The sequence below is a fragment of the Thalassophryne amazonica genome, chromosome 1 (assembly GCF_902500255.1).
Source record: "Thalassophryne amazonica chromosome 1, fThaAma1.1, whole genome shotgun sequence".
Lineage (NCBI taxonomy): Eukaryota > Metazoa > Chordata > Actinopteri > Batrachoidiformes > Batrachoididae > Thalassophryne > Thalassophryne amazonica.
The window spans coordinates 175,393,885-175,408,580 of record NC_047103.1 but is presented as its reverse complement, the minus strand read 5'-3'; the positions used below and the strand labels follow the sequence as shown (position 1 = coordinate 175,408,580).

Genomic DNA, 14,696 nt, shown 5'->3' with positions numbered 1-14,696 from the left:
GTTAGCGTTAGGTCACTGTGTGAGAGGTGGGGTTAGGGTTAGGTCACTGTGTAAGGCTGAGTTAGTGTTAGGTCACTGTGTGAGAGGAGGGGTTAGGTCACTGTGTGAGAGGCGGGGTTAGGGTTAGGTCACTGTGTGAGGCTGAGTTAGCGTTAGGTCACTGTGTGAGAGGAGGGGTTAGGGTTAGGTCACTGTGTGAGAGGCGGGGTTAGGGTTAGGTCACTGTGTGAGGCTGAGTTAGCGTTAGGTCACTGTGTGAGAGGAGGGGTTAGGGTTATGTCACTGTGTAAGGCTGAGTTAGTGTTAGGTCACTGTGTGAGAGGAGGGGTTAGGTCACTGTGTGAGAGGCGGGGTTAGGGTTAGGTCACTGTGTGAGGCTGAGTTAGCGTTAGGTCACTGTGTGAGAGGAGAGGTTAGGGTTAGGTCACTGTGTGAGAGGAGGGGTTAGGGTTAGGTCACTGTGTGAGAGGAGGGGTTAGGGTTAGGTCACTGTGTGCGAGGCGGGTTAACCCTGGATGGGCTGCCGGTCTCTTCCAGCCACTTTTATAGAAACACATTTATACTGTCACAGGTTCACCATATCTGGGGCAGTGGAACCTGGTTTCTAGGACCAGGTTTTTGGCAGAAGTTGTGACAAATAGTTCCGTTTGCAGTTTCGGATGGTTTCCTGAAGATCCAATCCGGTTGAGCGGTATCGTGCGCGCGCACGTGCCCTTTGAGTTAGCTCCTCCTCCTCGCTTCCTTAGGGAGGCGTGGCTATGTGCGGTTAAAATGCAGGCTACTGCCTTGGCTCCTCCCTCTTCTTCCACCATGGGTTTCGGGGACCTGAAGGCTCCGTCGGGACTCGGAGTCCTCAACGACTTTCTGTCCGAGCGCAGCTACATCGAGGGGTGAGTTCATTGGCGGTTTTAAGCTAAAGTTAACCTGAAGTGTCGCCGTTTGCCGACGCTCTGAGGCTCGCTGTCGCCGCCTTCTGAGCGGCTTCTGTCGGCGCCATGTTGGCTCTGAGGTCGCGCGGTCCGCCGCCAGAAAATCTCTTTAAATGTTGGATTTGAAACCACACAAAACTTGTAGTGATGCAATGAAGTGTTTTAGACAGAGTTAAAATGCTGAAACGTGGAGATTCTGGAGTTTTATATGATGCCTGAAGACTCTGTCACGTGACTAGCGAGCATGCTGCGTTCGTGGCCCACGGAAATGTCGGTATTTTATTTAAAATTCCCAATGCTTTGTTTTCTGTCATCAAATGTTAGAAAACTAAAACATGTTTGATCGCTGTCTGTACTAACATTAAACACTTTCCTCTTTTTGTACCTGGAGTGGAAAACCGATTAAATCGATGTTTGGGGCTCTGTGTACTTGATGGCAAACATTAAACGTCTGCCTGCACAGCAGCTCGGGGACTTTCGAGTAAATTAAGCGTCACAAACTCCGCAGACGTCGAGAGGTTGTAACGTGTGTTGCAGTGTTCCGCGCACACTGTCACGAGCGCCACTAGCTTAGCTTATGACAAGCTAAAAGTGGACGCTCTCGTTATAGCCGAACTACTGTCCAGTTTCTGGGTGTTCTGTGTTAGTGCGAGCCTGCGTCCGACGTGTTTGATGAATTCCTGCGCAAAAAATAGTTCCCAGATAATTGTGATATATTCCTGTCAACTAATGAGTATATCTCATCTAAATTAATTCTAAAATTTACCAGTAACAAAATTATAAAGATAACTGAAGTTTTAAGAGCGGCTGTAATAAATATTTAAGAAACTTATGTTCAACTTCACCTGTTATTGCTCAAGCACATTGTAAACATTGACACGATGGAGTTTGATGCGGAAGAGTTCAGAAAGATACGACTGGAATGTTTTGATGACCATTTACAGTTGGAGATGAAAGACTTGGGTATCAAAACAAGAAGCTGCACTGCAACAGATCAGTCTGGTACAAAGATTCTGTGTGTTGTCGCTCGAGAGCGTCACGCTGAGCAGGATGAGTTCAGACTAGAGGCTCTTAATAGGTACGGTCAGACATCCTGGTCCCTGATGTGCACACGCATAGTAACCAGCCAGCCGCTGAAAACAAACTGTTGTCGCGCTCGTTTCCTACTTGACGTCCAATCGCGTTCACATCGTTCTGCCACGTTTTTTATTTCTACTTAATATACACCAGTTTTCACAGAGAATGCCACGATCGTTTGTTGCAGTTGGCTGTACCAACCTCGATAAGTTAAAAGATCGAAAAGTGTTGTGTTTTTTTTGTTTGTTTTTTTTCCCCCCCCCAAGCTCCCAAAGCGCCACAAAAGTCCAGACCGAAGGGATAAATGGCTGGCTGCAATCAGCCGAGTTAACGAGGATGATCATGGGAATAACGCTGCTGGATCTCTAGTTGGTATTGTTTGTGGTCGGAACTATGGTGGTATCTGATCGGCTTCGAACCTCTGACTTTCGTTCTTGATTAATGAAAACATTCTTGGCAAATGCTTTCACTTTCGTCTGTCTTGAGGCGGTCCACGAAGTTCAACTCTAGCGGCACAATAGGAATGCCCCCGGCCGTCCCTCTTAATCATTGCCCCAGTTCAGAGAAAGAAAACCCACAAACTAGAACCCAGGCCCTATTCCATTATTCCTAACTCGGGTATTCAGGGGCCCAGGCCTGCTTTGAACACTCTAATTTTTTCAAAGTAAATGCTTCTGACCCCGCGGGACAGCCAGCTAAGAGCATTGAGGGGGCACTGAGAGGCAGGGGCTGGGACATACATCAGCTCGATCCCGAGATCCAACTACAAGCTTTTTAATTGCAGCAACTTTAACTTTAATGCAGGGGCTTTTGCACACTTAGCCAGGCTCTCCACATTCTCGTACGCCATTTGGCATGCCAAATTGGCAGGCCTTTGCTAATAAATAGCAGTGAAGATGACAATATCAGCAATGGTTGTGAGTGCGCGTACAGTTTGTTTTCAGCGATGACCCAAAATGGCAGCCGTAACTAAGCGAATTGACGTAGGACATTTTTTTTTTTCAATTTATTTTCATTTATATAGCAATGAATCACAACAGAGTTGCCTCAAAGCACTTCACACGGGTAAGGTCTAAGCTTACCAACCCCCAGAGCAACAGTGGTAAGGAAAAACTCCCTCTGAGGAAGAAACCTCAAGCAGACCAGACTCAAAGGGGTGACCCTCTGCTTGGCCATGATACAGACACAAATTACAAAACAATTCACAAAACGAATATACAGGCATTGTTGCCGGTGCACAGGACAGGAGGGTTTCAGGAACAGATACCAAACCAAACGTGCCTGGATTCATGCCTACGCACACTTTGATACATCTGAATATATTTGTGCTTATGCTACAAACATAAATAACAGAACAATTCATGGACGAATATACAAGAAATGCTATTGGCGCACAGGACAGGAGGATCGCCAACACGAATACAACTCCCATCTCTGGATGGAGCTGCACCTTAAACAGAGAGGAAAAACAGAATCAGGCATCAGAAAGATAAAAAAAATACTGTATAATTTGCCAGCATTAAACAACAAGAAAAACAGAAATACTAAGGTGATCGCTAGCCACTAGCCCTAAACTTCACTAAAAGACCCAGAATTTAAGTAAAGTTGAGGCCCCAGCCCGCTCCAATTACTAATAAATGAATTAAGAGTAAAAAACGTAAAACAAAACTGTACCAGTATGCTATCCATTTGAAAGGGAAAATAAGTCCGTCTTAAGTGGTTGGTTCTCACTGCGGTATTGTATCACTTCCTGTTCCGGAGCACAGCGGTGTTTTTCTGTATCTGTTAGCTATTTAATCTGCACAGTTAAAAAAAAAAAAAGAAAAAAAAAGAAAATGGGACGTTCAAGTCATTGTTCAGAAGAACAGCGTAGTTTGAAAAAGTTGATCGGAGAGGGGAAAACTTATACGCAGGTGCAAAAAATTATAGGCTGTTCATCTACAATGATCTCCAATGCTTTAAATTGGCTTGCCTCTACTGGTGGTTGGCTCTCACTGCGTATCACTTGTATCACTTCCTGTTGCGGAGCACAGCTGTGTTTTTCTATATCTGTTAGCTGTTTAATCTGCACAGTTACATTGATCTAGATAACTAGATAACGATTTGTTTCACAGTGTAATCTTCACGTGCCTTAACTAAAGCACTCCCTCTGCTGAATCACCTCTAAATTATTTACACATTATTCACTTTGTGTGTTTTTAGGAATCCGCTAGCTTAGCGCAGCTACTAGCTCTTAGCCGGTTTAGCATGCCGGCTTCTCCTGTCTCTCCTGCACTTTTCTGCTCTGGGTGTGAAATGTTTAGTTATTCCTCGGCCTCCTTTAGCAGTAATGGTACTTGTAATAAGTGCTTTGGAGGCCAGGCTGGGCGAATTGGAGACTCGGCTCCGCACCGTGGAAAATTCTACAGTTAGCCAGGCCCCTGTAGTCGGTGCGGACCAAGGTACCTTAGCCGCCGTTAGTTCCCCTCTGGCAGATCCCGAGCAGCCGGGAAAGCAGGCCGACTGGGTGACTGTGAGGAGGAAGCGTAGTTCTAAACAGAAGCCCCGTGTACACCGCCAACCCGTTCACATTTCTAACCGTTTTTCCCCACTCGACGACACACCCGCCGAGGATCAAACTCTGGTTATTGGCGACTCTGTTTTGAGAAATATGAAGTTAGCGACTCCAGCAACCATAGTCAATTGTCTTCCGGGGGCCAGCGCAGGCGACATTGAAGGAAATTTGAAACTGCTGGCTAAGGCTAAGCGTAAATTTGGTAAGATTGTAATTCACGTCGGCAGTAATGACACCCGGTTACGCCAATCGGAGGTCACTAAAATTAACATTGAATCGGTGTGTAACTTTGCAAAAACAATGTCGGACTCTGTAGTTTTCTATGGGCCCCTCCCCAATCTTACCGGGAGTGACATGTTTAGCCGCATGTTCTCCTTGAATTGCTGGCTGTCTGAGTGGTGTCCAAAAAATGAGGTGGGCTTCATAGATAATTGGCAAAGCTTCTGGGGAAAACCTGGTCTTGTTAGGAGAGACGGCATCCATCCCACGTTGGATGGAGCAGCTCTCATTTCTAGAAATCTGGCCAATTTTATTAAATCCTCCAAACCGTGACTATCCAGGGTTGGGACCAGGAAGCAGAGTTGTAGTCTTACACACCTCTCTGCAGCTTCTCTCCCCCTGCCATCCCCTCATTACCCCATCCCCGTAGAGACGGTGCCTGCTCCCAGACCACCAATAACCAGTAAAAATCTATTTAAGCATAAAAATTCAAAAAGAAAAAATAATATAGCACCTTCAACTGCACTACAGACTAAAACAGTTAAATGTGGTCTATTAAACATTAGGTCTCTCTCTTCTAAGTCCCTGTTGGTAAATGATATAATAGTTGATCAACATATTGATTTATTCTACCTTACAGAAACCTGGTTACAGCAGGATGAATATGTTAGTGCGACTCGGGGGTGTTGACTCATTTAAACTAACTGCCAGAATGCTCGTAGCACGGGCCGAGGCGGAGGATTAGCAGCAATCTTCCACTCCAGCTTATTAATTAATCAAAAACCCAGACAGAGCTTTAATTCATTTGAAAGCTTGACCAGTTTTATTTATTTATTATCTATCGTCCACCTGGTCGCTACTGTGAGTTTCTCTGTGAATTTTCAGACCTTTTGTCTGACTTAGTGCTTAGCTCAGATAAGATAATTATAGATTATTATATTGTAAGGCCTTGCCTTACAATATAAAGCGCCTTGGGGCAACTGTTTGTTGTGATTTGGCGCTATATAAAAAAATTGATTGATTGATTGATTGATGCTGAGAATGACAGCCTCAGCACTGCATTTAATCTATTATTAGACTCTATTGGCTTTGCTCAAAATGTAAATGAGTCCACCCACCACTTTAATCATATCTTAGATCTTGTTCTGACTTATGGTATGGAAATAGAAGACTTAACAGTATTCCCTGAAAACTCCCTTCTGTCTGATCATTTCTTAATAACATTTACATTTACTCTGATGTACTACCCAGCAGTGGGGAATAAGTTTCATTACACTAGAAGTCTTTCAGAAAGCGCTGTAACTAGGTTTAAGGATATAATTCCTTCTTTATGTTCTCTAATGCCATATACCAACACAGTGCAGAGTAGCTACCTAAACTCTGTAAGTGAGATAGAGTATCTCTTCAATAGTTTTACATCCTCATTGAAGACAACTTTGGATGCTGTAGCTCCTCTGAAAAAGAGAGCTTTAAATCAGAAGTGCCTGACTCCGTGGTATAACTCACAAACTCGTAGCTTAAAACAGATAACCCGTAAGTTGGAGAGGAAATGGCGTCTCACTAATTTAGAAGATCTTCATTTAGCCTGGAAAAAGAGTCTGTTGCTCTATAAAAAAGCCCTCCGTAAAGCAAGGACATCTTTCTACTCATCACTAATTGAAGAAAATAAGAACAACCCCAGGTTTCTTTTCAGCACTGTAGCCAGGCTGACAAAGAGTCAGAGTTCTATTGAGCTGAGTATTCCATTAACTTTAACTAGTAATGACTTCATGACTTTCTTTGCTAACAAAATTTTAACTATTAGAGAAAAATTACTCATAACCATCCCAAAGACGTATCGTTATCTTTGGCTGCTTTCAGTGATGCCGGTATTTGGTTAGACTCTTTCTCTCAGATTGTTCTGTCTGAGTTATTTTCATTAGTTACTTCATCCAAATCAACATGTCTATTAGACCCCATTCCTACCAGGCTGCTCAAGGAAGCCCTACCATTATTTAATGCTTCAATCTTAAATATGATCAAGCTATCTTTGTTAGTTGGCTATGTACCACAGGCTTTTAAGGTGGCAGTAATTAAACCATTACTTAAAAAGCCATCACTTGACCCAGCTATCTTAGGTAATTATAGGCCAATCAGCAACCTTCCTTTTCTCTCAAAAATTCTTGAAAGGGTAGTTGTAAAACAGCTAACTGATCATCTGCAGAGGAATGGTCTATTTGAAGAATTTCAGTCAGGTTTTAGAATTCATCATAGTACAGAAACAGCATTAGTGAAGGTTACAAATGATCTTCTTATGGCCTCAGACAGTGTACTCATCTCTGTGCTTGTTCTGTTAGACCTCAGTGCTGCTTTTGATACTGTTGACCATAAAATTTTATTACAGAGATTAGAGCATGCCATAGGTATTAAAGGCACTGCGCTGCGGTGGCACTGCCCCAACCCCTGTATGCACCACTCTGCATTTAATCATTAGTGATGGATCTCTGCTCCCCTCCACAGCATGTCTTTTTCCTGGTTCTCTCCCTCAGCCCCAACCAGTCCCAGCAGAAGACTGCCCCTCCCTGAGCCTGGTTCTGCTGGAGGTTTCTTCCTGTTAAAAGGGAGTGTTTCCTTCCCACTATAGCCAAGTGCTTGCTCACAGGGGGTCATTTTGACCGTTGGGGTTTTACGTAATTATTGTATGGCCTTGCCTTACAATATAAAGCACCTTGGGGCAACTGTTTGTTGTGATTTGGCGCTATATAAAAAATTAAGTCTGGACTTGAAAGTCTCCACAGAATCTGACTGTTTTATTGACGCAGGGAGATCATTCCACAGAACAGGGGCACGATAAGAGAAAGCTCTGTGACCCACAGACTTCTTATTCACCTTAGGGACACGAAGTAGTCCTGCACCATGAGAACGTAAAGCCCGGGCCGGTACGTAAGGTTTAATTAGGTCAGCTAGGTAGGGAGGTGCCAGTCTGTGAACAATCTTATAGACTAGTAGCAGAACCTTAAAATCTGATCTCACTGGGACAGGAAGCCAGTGAAGGGATGCTAAAATTGGTGTAATGTGGTCAAACTTTCTGCTTCCTGTGAAACATCTGGCAGCAGCATTTTGAGCCAATTGGAGACCCCTAATGCTAGACTGCGGTAAACCAGAAAATAGAACATTGCAGTAGTCCAATCTAGAAGAGATAAATGCATGGATCAGGGTCTCAGCATCGTCCATAGACAGGATGGGATGAATCTTCCCTATATTTCGCAGGTGGAAGAAAGCAGTCCTAGTAATATTTCTAATGTGGAGGCCAAAGGACAACGAAGGATCAAAAATTACCCCAAGATTCCCCACTTTGTTAGTGTGATGTATGTACACACGAGCCGAGGCTGAGTGTTAACTGGTTAAATTGATGCCGATGTCTCACTGGATTTCAGTCTTATCAGAGTTTAAAAGTAGGACGTTTCTAGACATCCAACTTCTCGCTGCTGCAAGGCAGTCTTCTAAGGATTTTATGTGAACGAGATTACCAGCAGTTATCGGCATGTATAACTGAGTATCATCTGCATAGCAGTGAAAGGTAATCCCAAACGCCGCAATATGTGCCCAAGGGGTGCTATATAAAGGGAGAAAAGCAGGGGGCCTAAGACAGACCCCTGTTGAACCCCAAATTTCATCTCACTAAGGTTAGAGGTAGTGTTACTGTACAAAACAGTGAGAACGACTGGTCAAGTATGATGTCAGCCATGCAAGGGCACTCCCAGTAATCCCAAAATGATTTTCCAGCCTATCAAGTAGAATATGATGATCCACTGTATCAAATGCAGCACTGAGATCTAACAGCAACAGAACCGTAGTGATGTCCGAATCCATTGTAAGCAGAAGATCATTCACCACTTTAGTGAGAGCCGTCTCTGTGGAATGATGATTTCTAAAAGCAGACTGCAGTGGCTCAAAGAGATTATTCTCAGTAAGATAGTCTACGAGCTGCCGTGACACCACGTTTTCCAGAATTTTAGAAAAAATGATAGATTTGATATCGGCTGATAGTTTTTCAGTACACTAGGGTCAAGATTAGGTTTCTTAAGTAATGGTTTAATCACTGCAGATTTGAAACATTTAGGAACAGATCCAGAAGTTAAAGAAAGATTAATAATTTCCAGCACAGTCGGCCCAAGAGTGGACCACAGGTCCTTAAACAGTTTTGTTGGTATAGGATCAAATAAACAGGTTGTGCTTTTTGTTGACATTACGAGTTTTGTCAGCATGCCTAGTGAGATACTGTTAGATTCTGTAAATCTAGGTAATACCTCAGTAGTGGTGCCCACCTCAATATCAGGTTGTAGTGGCTGGATTAAGGCATGCTGGGATATGTTTAACCTGATGTCTTCTATTTTCTTCCCAAAGTAATCCAGGAAATCTTGTGCTGTAAAAGGAGAGGGAACTACAGGTGGTTGTCCATGAATTAGTGTTGCCACTGTGTCGAACAAAACCTTTGAGTTATGCTTGTTTTTGTTGATCAAATCAGAGTAATAGGTCCACTTTGTAGCCAATAATGCATGCTTATAGTCTAAGATAGCATCACGCCATGTGAGGTGGGATACTTCTAATTTTGAACGACGCCATTTTCGTTCTAGACCTCAAGGTTTATGCTTGAGGTCACGCAGGTAATCATTGAACCAAGGTGACTGCGATTTTGGGGAGCGCGGTTTCGAAAAAGGTGGCGCAATCATGTCGAGTGTAGTTTTGAGCACTGAGTTTAAACTATCCACAAGTCTGTCTACTGACTGGGTATTTGTCAAATGTGAAGCTAAAACATCATACAGTCTAGCTTCGAGTTCAGTCTTAGTTGAGGAGTTGATGCATCGCCGTAGTGATATATAAGGTTGTTCCACTAAGCGCGGCAGCGAAACTGTAAACTTAAGTGAGTGATCAGAGACCACAGATGTAAGAGGCATGATGTCAATATTTGTGACAGCAATACCACGTGCGCGAACCAGATCCAGGGTATTTCCACTAATGTGCGTCGAATCCCGAATGCATTGCCGAAATCCTAATGCATCCACAATTTCCATAAATGATTTGCAGAGGGGATCAGAAGGCTTATTTATATGAATGTTAGTCACCAATGATCAGAATGTTATCTACACTAGTTGACAAGTTAGAGATGAACGCACCAAATTCATCTAAGAATTCAGAATATGGGCCAGGAGGCCTATATACAGTGACAAAGTAATACGACTGATTTTTATTCTTCTGGTCTTGGCAATGTGTAATATCCTGAGCAGAGTGGAGAATCAGATGTTCAAACGAGTTATATTTGTGACCCCCAACAGCTAATAAGCTAAACCTAGATTTATAAATAAGAGCAACACCCCCGCCTTGCTTTGCATCACGGGGGATGTGACTAAATGTATATGCTGATGGGCAGGCCTCATTTAAGGGGAGGACAACTGTAGGTTTAAGCCAGGTTTCACATAGCCCAATCGTATCTAAGTGATGATTAATAATTAGCTCATTGATCAACAATGATCTTATGTATGGCCTAAAACTGGAATTTAGTGAACAGGGAAGTTTTGGACAGTTCTTACATGCATGCTGAAATGCATTCAATCGCCCAAAGTACTTTTGTGATCTAAGTATTATAGGACAGTTATTCAAAATAATCACTAATCTGGGTTGTGGGATTGAACGTGTTGACTATAGGGGGCGCTTCAAGTTGGCACATTTCCAGAAATACTCATATTTATGATATGCATTTAATCCCCCAGCAATATTTTTATTGTATTAGAAAGGGCAAGACTTAGCCCAGTCACATGGCACATGACGATTCCTGAACGAAGGGAAAAAGTAAAAAACGTCACAATTCGTTGAGAAAAGGTGGACAAAAGAGGTTTTATCACCGAACAGTCTGTGAAGCAAGAGCGCAAAAGGGACAAAAGAGGAACTTAAAAAAAAAAAAAAAAAAAGACGATCTCGACGAAACACGCCTGGAGCCACAGCTGGAGCAGTGTCTGTCTGAATCTCTGCATTCCAGGACTCGGTGCTGGGACGGAGCGCATAGCACCTGAGTCCTGGAGAAACTGCAAACAGAAGCTGTGGAGATCTGTGTGCACGTCGGTGGATCCACCTGCTCTGGTTCCTCGTCCAGAACAAAAGATGGATCATCTCCATCATTATCAGAATCCTCTGTCTGTCGACACTGCGCGCTCCATCTACTCCAATTAAAAAAAAAAAAAAAAAAAAAAAAAAAGTGCTGTGGTCACTGCTGTATCACTGTATTATCTTCTAAGCCATATATATTGATTTATAACAGAAAACTGTCAAAAGGGAGAATAAATATAAGTGTAAAGATGATTGAATGTGTCAGAGCAGTAAATTAATCAGTGCGTGTGAACGCGCACATTGACTCGTGCGGTTATTCCACCAGCTGATCACTGATCCACAAAGTGAATTCTTATAGACAGACGGTTGGATGGATGGATGTCTGTCCGTCCCAGATTGCATTTCCTTGCGGGTGGTGTTGGGGGATAATTTTGGGTTTCAGCTTCTTTTTTTTTTTGTTTGTTTTTCACAACTTTCATCCCTGAATATGTCAATCATGAGTCATTTTGTGCTGATTAAAGTTACTAACTGGGACTCCTGTCTTGTTGCGAGAAAGAAACGAGAATTGTCCTCCGTTCTGTTCACACAGCTCCAAACGCTGCGCGGCTTTCTGACGAGTCAAGTTAGAATGATAGAATCCAGTCGGAATTAATAACTTCAAAGAGAAGCACCGTTTTGTTTATTTTTATTTGTCCAGAGATCAAGGATACAGTGACCAATTTCATATTTATTTACTTTAAGACTCAATGAAATACATAGAAAACCTGTAAAGCCTACTTTTAGTACAAAATTCATGAGGTATCGATAAGGAATTGGATCGAAGCAGAATCGATAATGGCATCGATATCAATAAAATCTTATCAATACCCATCTCTAATAATGACATTAATCCATTTGATTATTTTGGGTGGAGAGACTCTTAGATGAGTGGCTGAGCTCTGAAATGACGCATGCGCACTGGAGGTGGGGGGGGGACCGTTCTGTCTGCGACATCGGGATAACAGGCCCGAACTGTAGAGATTTAAGGGGACCAGGTCTCCTTGTGTATCATAAGCTGTAATTGGCTCTGGAATTTAGTGTGTGGTGGTGTTTTTTTTTTTTTTTTTTTTTTTTTTTCCCGTCCTCCAGTTATGTTCCCTCCCAGGCTGACGTGGTGGTGTTTGAGGCCATCTCAACTCCGCCTACTGCTGACCTGTGCCACGCCCTCCGCTGGTACAACCACATAAAATCATACCAGAATGAGAAGAGCAGGTGAGACAGCCACCACTGTTTTCTCAGTACATGACTTCAAAAGAATTTCTCTTCATGTCACATGTGGAGTTTCTGGTAGCTAATAACTGATTAGTTCAGTCTGCTGTTTCTGTGAAGTTTGATTGTTGTAAAACCCTGTAGGGCTGCTGTACTGTGACGTTGGTGCATCTTTAATGTAGAAATACTTTGACTGTCAAGGGACAGCCTGTTTTCTGACCTATGACCTCGGTTTTCCACTGTCATCAGTCTTCCAGGAGTGAAGAAGCCTCTTGGAGAGTATGGCCCAGTGGGCGTGGCCGACACCACCTCCACCTGTGCCGCTGCCTCGAAGGAAGACGAGGAGGATGACTTTGACCTGTTCGGCTCTGATGAGGAGGTCAGCGTGTTCCGAAATGCTCAGACAGCTGCTAGCTAATGGACTTTCTGGGCTTTTGTGTATAAATGAACTGTTGATTGCAGGAAGATGCAGAAGCAGCCAAACTGAAGGAGAAGCGTCTGTCGGAGTACAATGCCAGGAAATCAAAAAGTATGTGTGTGCTGCCATCTGACAATATGACCAGAATACAACAAATAAAATGTGTGGTTGATGTGATGGTGTAACTATTGAACAGGAAGAACATCCATGAGATTAGGGTGAAGTACAACACTTTCCACAGATGTAGATATGTCTTACTGATACCAGTGGAAGGCCACACTGCTGACACCAAACCACCAACAGACATTCTGTATTATAAGATGCAACAGCATCACTGTTAAAATAGTCTAAACTTCATCACCAGACCTGAAAATATCACTGAGCTGCTGTGGAAAGTGAAAGGCTCAATTTCTGAAACTAGTTTGGCAACAACTTCACATTAGTGACTCGTGGTCTTAACTGATTGCAGCTGATCTGTATAGAAGGTATTTTGAGCCGCAGAGTAATGGATCACTGCGTTCTTTGATGCATGTGTGCAAGTGCTTTGCAAGTACGTTGTGCACAGTTCTGGGACATGGGTGCGCCACATAACTACAGTGCATCGTGTTTAAAACATTTTACAACCCCTGGCAAAAATGATGGAATCACCGGCCTCGGAGGATGTTCATTCAGTTTTTTTGTAGAAAAAAAGCAGATCAGACATGACACAAAACTAAAGTCATTTCAAATGGCAACTTTCTGGCTTTAAGAAACACTATAAGAAATCAGGAAAAAAAAAATTGTGGCAGTCAGTAACGGTTACTTTTTTAGACCAAACAGAGGGGGAAAAATATGGAATCACTCAATTCTGAGGAAAAAATGATGGAATCATGAAAAACAAAAGAACGCTCCAACACATCACTAGTATTTTGTTGCACCACCTCTGGCTTTACTAACAGCTTGCAGTCTCTGAGGCATGGACTTAATGAGTGACAAACAGTACTCATCATTCTGGCTCCAACTTTCTCTGATTGCTGTTGCCAGATCAGCTTTGCAGGTTGGAGCCTTGTCATGGACCATTTTCTTCAACTTCCACCAAAGATTTTCAATTGGATTAAGATCTGGACTATTTGCAGGCCATGACATTGACCCTATGTGTCTTTTTGCAAGGAATGTTTTCACAGTTTTTGCTCTATGGCAAGATGCATTATCATCTTGAAAAATGATTTCATCATCCCCAAACATCCTTTCAATTGATGGGATAAGAAAAGTGTCCAAAATATCAACGTAAACTTGTGCATTTATTGATGATGTAATGACAGCCATCTCCCCAGTGCCTTTACCTGACATGCAGCCCCATATCATCAATGACTGTGGAAATTTACATGTTCTCTTCAGACAGTCATCTTTATAAATCTCATTGGAACGGCACCAAACAAAAGTTCCAGCATCATCACCTTGCCCAATGCAGATTCGAGATTCATCACTGAATATGACTTTCATCCACAGTCCATGATTGCTTTTCCTTAGCCCATTGTAACCTTGTTTTTTTCTGTTTAGGTGTTAATGATGGCTTTCGTTTAGCTTTTCTGTATGTAAATCCCATTTCCTTTAGGCAGTTTCTTACAGTTCGGTCACAGACGTTGACTCCAGTTTCCTCCCATTCGTTCATTTGTTTTGTTGTGCATTTTTGATTTTTGAGACATAGTTTTAAGTTTTCTGTCTTGACGCTTTGATGTCTTCCTTGGTCTACCAGTATGTTTGCCTTTAACAACCTTCCCATGTTGTTTGTATTTGGTCCAGAGTTTAGACACAGGTGACTGTGAACAACCAACATCTTTTGCAACATTGCGTGATGATTTACCCTCTTTTAAGAGTTTGATAATCCTCTCCTTTGTTTCAATTGACATCTCTCGTGTTGGAGCCATGATTCATGTCAGTCCACTTGGTGCAACAGCTCTCCAAGGTGTGATCACTCCTTTTTAGATGCAGACTAATGAGCAGATCTGATTTGATGCAGGTGTTAGTTTTGGGGATGAAAATTTACAGGGTGATTCCATAATTTTTTCCTCAGAATTGAGTGAGTCCATATTTTTTTCCCTCTGCTTGGTCTAAAAAAGTAACCGTTACTGACTGCCACAATCTTTTTTTTCTTGATTTCTTAGTGTTTCTTAAAGCCAGAAAGTTG

General features: G+C 42.7%; 1 protein-coding gene across 2 annotated transcripts in view; it reads left to right on the top strand.

Annotated features, from left to right (window-relative positions):
* The first annotated feature begins 735 nt into the window (after positions 1–735).
* The window catches only part of eef1b2 (eukaryotic translation elongation factor 1 beta 2), a 34,621-nt gene continuing 20,660 nt past the window's right edge, over positions 736–14,696 (top strand). For both annotated transcript variants that reach the window (XM_034179957.1, XM_034179951.1), the window contains exons 1-4: positions 736–890; positions 11,992–12,114; positions 12,361–12,490; positions 12,574–12,640. In XM_034179957.1, the coding sequence (XP_034035848.1) occupies positions 772–890; positions 11,992–12,114; positions 12,361–12,490; positions 12,574–12,640 (439 nt within the window). In that variant the 5' untranslated portion in view covers positions 736–771. The remainder of the gene's footprint in view (positions 891–11,991; positions 12,115–12,360; positions 12,491–12,573; positions 12,641–14,696) is intronic.